The 9,503-nt window shown below is 38.9% G+C and overlaps 1 protein-coding gene across 2 annotated transcripts; it reads right to left on the reverse strand.

Annotated features, from left to right (window-relative positions):
* Positions 1-1,826: 1,826 nt before the first annotated feature.
* Positions 1,827-8,117, reverse strand: LOC112284885 (lysophospholipid acyltransferase LPEAT2). 2 transcript variants are annotated; one of them, XM_024525224.3, is made up of 14 exons: positions 5,906-8,117; positions 5,323-5,503; positions 5,145-5,204; positions 4,799-4,962; positions 4,627-4,690; positions 4,385-4,453; positions 4,182-4,277; positions 3,944-3,988; positions 3,749-3,819; positions 3,543-3,609; positions 3,288-3,338; positions 2,911-3,021; positions 2,487-2,534; positions 1,827-2,313 (listed from the first exon to the last, which is right to left on the reverse strand). In XM_024525224.3, exons 1-14 carry the CDS (start codon positions 6,454-6,456, stop codon positions 2,185-2,187), a joined length of 1,707 nt encoding a protein of 568 aa, XP_024380992.1. In that variant the 5' UTR covers positions 6,457-8,117; the 3' UTR covers positions 1,827-2,184. The 2 variants fall into 2 exon arrangements, with proteins under 2 accessions (XP_024380992.1, XP_090108172.1); XM_090252046.1 differs by lacking the exon at positions 4,182-4,277 and having other exon boundaries at positions 5,906-6,922.
* Between the last annotated feature and the right edge of the window lie 1,386 nt (positions 8,118-9,503).

The raw sequence follows: 9,503 nt of genomic DNA on the forward strand, positions 1-9,503 counted from the left end.
TCCCTTTATTCCAAAGATACCTTTTTCTACATAAAAGGAAAGCCTTTTCATATTGAAAAAAGAACAAGAAGGACCAAAGCACCAATAGTATAACTTGAAGCTACAACAACATCTAATTCAACAATACAACTAGTCAAAAATAATAAATTATTATGTAAGTCAAGCCTAGACATTAATTGGGTTGACTTACCAAGTTAAGCTTTAAATTTGTTAAAGCAATGCCATTGCCAAAAAATTATAAAAAAAATCAAAGGAAGATAAAATGATGATGAGTGTAGAAGGGAAAATAAAATACAAGCAATAGAATAATTTTATTTTAAACAATAATTCATTAAAATATATTTTTTATAATTTTTTAATACTCTTATTAATATTTTGTAAAGTCTAATGTTGCTGTCTTTGTTTTTTATTTATATTAATTTATTATTTTCTTTATGTGTATAAATGTTTTAATATAAAATATAAAATTTTTATGTTCTTTTAATAAATAACTTAGAACTAATAGTTAAAAAAATATCCTAATTAATTATGTATTCATTTTTTTTGGCTTTAAAATAATGATTTTAATAAAAATATAATAGATTGTAATCTTAATTATGTGGCAGCTTATTCAAAAATCCTAATGTGTTCCTTACATTATGTTTGACTTAGTTATTTCTATTTCAGTCATGTTCAATTCAATGAGTATAGATTTTTTTAAAATATATTTTGTAATAATTGTAAATATATTATAAGTATAAATATAAATTAAGTATCTCATGATAATTTATTATCTATTAAAGAGATATCTTTGCTCTCTTATTTTTGGATTTTACATATTTTAGCATTGCTACTCAAAATTTCATGCAATTTTCAAAATATTATATAATCAACTTATAAATATATTTTGAATGTATCTTAAAATCAAGATAAGGCTATTACATTCAAACATCTTGTTTGAAATAAAAAAAAATAAGAAACACTATAATTATAAATATTTGAGTATATTAATAATCAATATTTTTAAAAGCGTCTCTGAAATTGAACTAACTTTATAGAATAATTTAATTGAATTTTAATACCATTTAAGTTGAAGACAAATATATCAGACTACAATTGAAATATTAGAATACAATATCTTACATTACATCTTACAAATCAACTTTTGCTTCAATTGATTAATATATTCATTTTAAATATTATATATTTCCAACATATGAAATTCACGTCATTTTTATCAGTTAGTTGTGTGTATATATGCATATATAATACTTATAATTATTTTAACTCGTAGCTCAGAAAAACAGTACGCTTTTATAATTAGTTTGTAGTAATTTTAATTGTCCCATACTTTTGATGAACTAACATGCTTCTTTAACATCATCTAATTGTCTAATTTGTGTCAACAATTATTTTCATAATAATTTAAAGATTTGTGGGCGTTTTGCATCAAATTTTAGTTAGCAACTATAATTGTTTTAGTAGAGGTAATCTACATTCATACAACTCAATACATATCCATATAATGTAAGCAAAATTATATGTAATTCCGGTTCATACGTTCTCAAAAATCATCTCACATACAAATTGCATCATCATCATCATCATGCCACTCAAATTTCATTTAATCTTGAATTTAAATGCAATTTATTTAGTATGTTGTTTCTTTGTTTGATTCAAGATCATCACTACATCTATACATGAAACAGTATTTCAAGGATTCTAAGCCCATTTCATCCTAGAATTCATGAAAAAATCCAATCAAAATACTCTCTAACAAAGGTTTGATAAATATCCCTTCAAAAAGTTCTTTTGAAAGAATTATGAATCACATGTCACAGCATAACTTCACATGAAGAAGTGACTCAATATCTGTATTGCAGATCTATATTCTTTTCAATAACAATGTTAATATGTGAGCACTACTTGCTTCTACAGTGATTTTTGCTCCAGTTCCAAGTCTGAGATCTCCTACCTAGTTTAGAATGTTATGTTGTCGCACCTTCCAAGGAAAAATACGGCTTCGTCTTTGTGTATGTATTCGACAAAAGCGAAACAACAAAAATGGTTACCAAATCCAATTTTAATTGCATGGTGTATTGATAGAGGATCTGTGTCTATTTAAGTGTTCTAGTATTTGCCCTTAATTGGGCCAACTCAAATTAGACTTACAGTATACATTTGCTGCTATGAAGTCGGATGAGCTCAATGTACAAAAGTTCCCACCATGAAAATTGGCAGTAGCTCAGAGTTGGCCTCAATGAAAACCTGAAACTCCTCCCAGCTGATGGCTCCGTCACCGTCCAGGTCGAGTTTTTTGAACCACGTCTTTAGCTGCATCACTCAACAATGTAAGACTTCACTAAAACATTGACATTTTCCTATATAAAAGCAGAAAACAAGAGTACCTGCCTAATCCTAAAAGAACCGTGTTGATAACGAATCTTCCCCCTCGAACAACGATGATCGGAGTTTAAGGGCATTATCGAGTCATGATTGTGGATTACCTTGGCGTTGCTGATTGATGGCATACTTAGCTTTAAGCAGTTTTCCAGCTACATAACACACAATGGTAATACATAGCATTAGTGAAAATATGAATTCAGATGACGGATACCAGTTAAGTCCCTAAAAGTTCCAGGCGTAACAAAGGCTTGGAAATGTGTACAACGATTTCAGATACAAATGAGACGATTGTTCAGGCTGATGTTTTCTATTTGATTTGCAGAAAATAGAGGTGGAAGGGCTTTAATGGACGACTGTAGGACGGACGTGAATAAAATCTCTTCTATACTGGTTGAGGATGCCTTTCCCAATGATGACCAACAACATAACCTGGGATTATCTTCCACCACAATCCATGCAATACCGTGTAATGTCTACTAATATTAGGACCATATACTTTCATCCACTATGAGTAAAGAAACATGCCTCCACTGGCGAGATACGACCACCGCCTGGAGAGCTGCATGCATTGTAAGCTGCTCTCATACGGCTGTTGAACTCTTTGCTAGTCGAGATTGATCCCGATGCTGCCAAATACTAAACAAAATAACACATAATAGTGCTCAATCAACAGGCAGGCAGGTCTGCTCAGGCGATGGAAATACATGGCATTGTAGGCCCAGAACCAGCACCAAAACAACCTTCTATTGCGATAGGAGAAAATGAAGCAAATAGCAAGTTTATGATGAGCAAGGAATTTTATAACCTTTGCAGTAACAAATTGATTTGAACGAACTAATAATATAATATGTTTTACAAAAAGAAAACGAGAAGCAGTAACTGAATGAGATGGAACAAAGTACCTCTCGGAAGGTTACGAAGCCTTGTCCCGATTTATCGAAGAGATCAAATATCTACAGGAAACGTTGATTACATTAACAGTTGAGATATCACCATTTCTCGTGCCACGTCATAGCATGATTCGAAGTGTTACCGAGAATTATAATGCAGAAGTTCAAGGGAAACTGACACGGACAACGATTTAACTCAACAGAATGAGCAACCCTAAGTTACTGCGGGGTCTGAACCACCAACTCTCCCACAGAACCAGAGTTTACCTTTCTAGAAATCGAACATTTCGGCAAATGGTGCCATTCCAGAAATTGTTTCATGCCGATGGTGCCACTGTTCACCAAAACGGAGAGGGAGCTCAGCATTGTAAATCTAACTTCAACCATAATCATCACAAATTCATCTAATGAACTGGTTTCTTACCAGTTATGTAATCTACTCGAGGAAATATAAAGATAAACAGGCCACATACCAATAGGATGGATCCATTGCGGCAAACTTCTCTAGGAGGCTCTTCGCATCGCCTGTCCTTAATCCGAGAGTCTGTCAACCACAGTCAAGGACTCATATGCTAAGCGAACTTTCAAGTAATCTCATCGTTAGATGCCATTAATGAGATTTAGTATTGAGTAAGCAAGGTTGACTGAAATGCATTCACCGAACTTACCTTCTCCACTAACCCCATTTCCACCATGTAGCTCGCTGGTGAACGCTGCAGACAACCATTGATGAAGAATCGATTCATAAGTCGACATATAATCATAATAACACAAGTACGTCATACAATGATTTTCTCAGAATAGCGAGCAGAACTGCAAGTTTGCAAGCACTAAAGCCTACGGGGAAAAGAATGATAACGCTGAAATACTACTATGGTCAGAGTAGAGAACAATTAGGCCGCGCACCAAGCAAAGCCGCTGGGCATTTACGGACAACATCAGGTCGCCGTAAGTATGCTCGGTCACTGGCACGCAGAGAGCCCGAGCCATTTCATACCTAACCTGCAGTACTGTCTCTGCAAGATTAAAATCGTGGCACCATAACCATGGCCAACTCGCGAATAAAAAGCCAATTTTCGACAGTTAAGAGGAAAGTCAAAGAATCCCACCCGCTCAGCGAATAAAGCAGGATTTTCCACCTCCCACGCAGATGGGTAAACGACAGGTAAGTACTCGACCTGTTCAACAGTTGGAGCATTGAAATCAGTAACACACACCACGCACAAAGTCGGCCCAGAAGAGGACCATATCCAATACGTCAACCCGCTGCTCCCAAACTTTAAAAGAATGATACAAAAGTAAGGAAGAAGGATTTGAAGTTTTAAAATGGATCTGAGATGCAAGTCTCTACCTCCATGAAGTTGCTAAACTGCGTGAACATCCGAAACAACACATTAGGCAATGAAATGTCACCCCTGCAAAAATAGACAAGCACTGTCTCAGAACACAATAAAGGCATGGTGTTGGATTATGCAGCAGAACTAAATGCAATTGCCTGAGTTTAGGAGAGGAGCAAGATATACCAGGAAATATCGAAGTGGACAAAGGGGTAGCGGATGACGACCGGCTGAATTGGAAAACCAGGGGTGAATGCGCCTAGCTTAAACGAAATCAGCGACCTCCCGTTTGTTGTTGTACCCTCAGGAAACAACAACACAGAGGGAAATTCCATGCTAGCCGCCCTTCTCTGCCATGAAAGTTTTGTTAATTGATTGATACTGTAAACTACACTATCTCCAGAAGCATTGCAGTTTCTTTCTCATCCGTACATGATCGTTCAACATTTCGATATTACTAGCTGGCAATTGAAGAACAGTGTTGACCTTCAACGACGGTAGTGGATTAGGGTTAAGGATTTCTGAGATGTACTTTGATTTCATTTATTGCAGACTTCCTTGATTCTGCAGATGTTCTGTCGACGGGGATAACCTACACCACGCATGCAACCATGATGACACTGTTACACATTCCAAGTTGACTTGAGAAGTAGGATCTCGATCAAAAAGCAACGGGAGTAACTGTTGAGAGTTCGAGACAGCTTTAATACCTGCATTGCACGGATAATGGTCCCTGCCAGGAACAGACTGTCATGTGACTTAGAACTCACTATGCTTGGAAAAAGCTCATAAAAATAAAATATAGGATCAATAAATGACACATGGTTAGAAACCACGATGGGGGCAACCTCCTTGCGTGCAGGACGCCCAATACGCCGAATCCAGTGAAATCTGACTCACGTGCACACCACGGAAAGAAAAAAAAACTCAGTTGGAGAACAGAGTCTCACTATTGTGATTCGTGAAAACGAGGACTGAAACCAGAATCCCCCACATTGAATTCCGCCGCAAGGGTGTTCATAATCATCTTCCAGAATTTTTTCCGCACTGCAAGCCTAACATTTTCACTACCAGACCTAATTCAGAATGCACTAAATTAACCTAGGGGTTACCAGATTTCTGAATCACTGAGGCCATACTTTTCATGTCCTCCAAGCTTAAAGCCGTCGGGAACAGCATTTATCACTGCATCGTCGACTTCAGTGTGATTATGAGAATTCCACCACCTTCACATGCTCATTCTACACATATGAATCGTATGAATGTAAAAGTGAAATATGGTTGAAGACCCACCCAAAACAGAAAAGAATGCCCCGACCACAGAGCCGTGTGACAAACATAAGCTTGCGACGCCATATCGGAAGAACCGATTCGGACTTGTCCCATCCGGCCAGCGCCAATTTCGTGGCCACGAATCCCACCACAAGAATAACCCCAATGACCAGCAAACGCGCTACCAACACAGGCAACAGTAACAACGTCTTCAAGCTCTCGTATAATCCCTTCGTTGCAGGTGTCCTGTTGACGAATGGATCTATGGTAGACAGTTTACCAAATGACGGTACATCTGAGAAAAGATCCAGCGCCTTCTGCATTTGTTTAAGATCCCCGTCCATACTCTCTTCTCCCAATCCTGAGTCATTGTCCTTCAGGCTGCCATTTTCCACCAAGTGGTCTGAAATTGGCACAGCTACGCGCACTTCGTCACTGGAAAAGTCTCTTTCTTTAGAGTCCCCTTGATCACGGAAGATTATATTTATTCCTACGAAGTCTGGTTTGACGCTTTCGGTCCAGTCCTCACCTTTTAAGTTCTCGCCAAGCAAAGGAACCTGAGCGTCACCCATGATCTTGAGGCTACTTAGACGACAATTCGAAATATGTAAAAGATTGATCACGATCGGAGTGTTCTAAGATCCACAGTGTCAGAAAACAAATCGATCTCTAACTAGTTGTATTCTAAAGACAGCTCATCCCGCTCTCAAAGGAAGTGAATCTTCGAAGACGGCCATCACTTCAAAGCGTTCCATCGCCAAAAGAAGAAATCAAGCTCCCCATGGCGTACAGAAACTGACGCCGCAGAACAGTATACTTCGACCATCTCGTTCAATGAAGCGAACAACGATTGAATCCGAATCCGCGAGCCACTCCGAGATTCAAACCCCGTGGAGTGACGAGCCCGGAACCTCTAGCGACACGGTTTGAAAACAGCTTCCCGTCCTATATTCGAACAACAGAAGCTGCCCAGCAATCACTCCACTCAACGCCACACAGTAAGATTAAAACCATGCTGCTCCCACCACCATCCACTATTCGATGCAGCCTGACGAATTGCGAATCTATTTCTGTCTGAACTTCCTCAAACGCAGAATTAAACCAAACTTAGGGCCTCCCCTCCCAACATGAAAATCTCGCATGTGATCGTTGATCCACTAAGCCAATCCCCCTCAGTGCGCAGGGAAGAGGGTAAATCACTAACCAATGTTGAGTATTCAGTGAACCAGGCACACTCACAAGCACAAATCGCTGGGTACAGTCTAACCAGCGGATGAAACTCGTCGGTGGCTGCGAGATACAGGTTTCATGACGCATCCAGCCCAAAACCCCACTCGCGGTTCTACGCCTTCAGCACTGAGGGGGAAAGCCTGTCTTACTGCTGATTCCTCATTCCAAATCAACAAAAAAAAAAAAAAAAAAAAGCTTGAAACCTAACCACACCTCCAAACTCTGAGAATTTTGGACCTGATTACGTAATCGAGTTACAGCTTATCACCGAATTAGAGGCCCAAACAAGTGAGCCCACAAAGCCCGAGCGCTTTTCCAAAGGGAACTCCGACCAGCCACGCCGCCCGAGAGACAGAACTTTACGTGAGTTTCGTGAGCGGTACAGCAGAATCTATCTTTTCAATTAAAGAAAATGACAAAACCCGCGGGTTTGAAGCTGCAATTGGCCTTGAAGAGGCATTCACGTCTTTTGCCACCTCGGACGAAGGAACACTGGCCCTCACAGATATGGTCCACATTTCAAAAGAGAAATTCGAGCGAGCTCTGTTGCAGCAAATAATAAAGACCTTAATAATAAATTACGTACAATCTAATATGCAGCAACGAGACTATGAGCCACGCACACAGCTCTGAATAGAAATACCAGCTGTACTTGTCGCTAACCAATGAGGTGTCTAGTGTCACTCTTCCAGCAGCTCTTCCCTTCCAGAGGATTTCCGGTCACTTAAAAACCCACAGAACGGCCTCCTAAAGGACAAACAACTTGTGGTCACGCGGCTTCGAGGAATTCATCCTCCTCGCTCACCGGAAAATAAAAGTAGGCACCGACGTTACAAGCCTCTCACACCTCTCTTCATTCCCGTATCTCGCGTTTCGTTTGCTTTATCCCAATCCAGCGAAGAAAAAGAATCACCACGACTGCTCATTCTCTTCCCATCCTGGTTCTGAATTGCAACAGAATTATGGAATCCTCCAAGTGGGAAGAACGGATCCATTAGCAACCAAACGGCAACACAAGGTTGTGCTCCGCGTCGTCGGGCCCTAAATTTGCAGCACGAAGACATCAGCGTCCCCCCGGTGAGGTCTGGAAGCGTGTGCCATCCATCGAGTGGGAAAGGAATCGAAGCGAGAGCTTTGGCAGAGGAAGTGGACACGTGAAGGACGTGGGTGAAAGTAGAACCACAAAAAAGTAAACTGGGATTCATTCAGGGGTGGGGGAGCTCCTTGAGAGATGGGTTCGTTCGTAACACAGAGAACTCGATTGAGGATGCGACGCCGCGTCGTCAAAACACAGAAGAAGAGCGCGGGTGGGGTGGGGAGGGTAGGCGGAGTGGGGATTCTTCAACTTATTCTTCTTCTTCGCCGGAATCTAGACGCAGGCAGAGCCATGGGTCTAGAATCTTCTCCGATCTGGCGTTGCCCCCCCTCCCCCTCCCCCTCCCCCCCTCTCTCTTTCAACAGCTTCACCTTTGAGGCCCTTAATTCCAGCAGACGGACGGCCGGACGGACGGATGCCGGACGATAGATCGACGAACTAATTGGCGGGCGGATGTTGGACGGATGGTGGACAGTTGGTTGGACGGAATGGCTTTCCTTTATTTTCGGTTGGCCTTGTGGCGAACTCTTGCAACTTGAAACAAGTTACATTCTTTCTAGAAAGCTATTCCAATGCACTCAAATTGAATGGAAACATGTATGAATGCATTATATCTTTATATATATATACACTACATGAATCCGTGTTGTCACAAAAAGTGTGACTCAAAAGCTATTTTTGAAAGATATGTTTGTGAGCCAAAGAATATTTTTTATATACCAATACAATACAAATAGAAAGAAATAAAATACACAATGGAGCTTTTAACTACAAAGTAGGATAGGTAAACCTGTGCCATTGTTAAGGATAATATGCAAAAAAAAGTAGTTAATTTTGTTCAAGGAACTATTTATGAAAATATTAAAAAAAAATTGAATTACATTAAAAATCATAAAGGTGTGTTAAGATATTCATAGATGTACTAAAATCAATAATTATATAAATTAAAATATAAAATATAAATTATAAATTATTAATATTTATCTAACTAAAACTTTTAAAAAAATAATATTTAGCATGGAATTTAAATTCACATTTACAAGAAGAAGAATCTTGATAGAATAGAAAGAAGTGTATTGAAATAATATTACATAAAGTTAACCATGGAAAAAAATAGGTTGTCATAGATCCAAACCAATATGCTTCAATGATTGTTCTTAGAATTTATTTATTGTTATTGCAAATGCAAGATGGATTGGAAATTGCTTTCTCTTTTGAAAGAACAAAAGTTCTTTTGTTGTAGAAGTTAATATAATCCATGGAATAAATACCAAGTTTCTAGCAAATTTCTCT

This window comes from Physcomitrium patens, chromosome 7 (assembly GCF_059467195.1).
Source record: "Physcomitrium patens ecotype Gransden chromosome 7, ASM5946719v1, whole genome shotgun sequence".
NCBI classification, from domain to species: Eukaryota; Viridiplantae; Streptophyta; class Bryopsida; order Funariales; family Funariaceae; genus Physcomitrium; species Physcomitrium patens.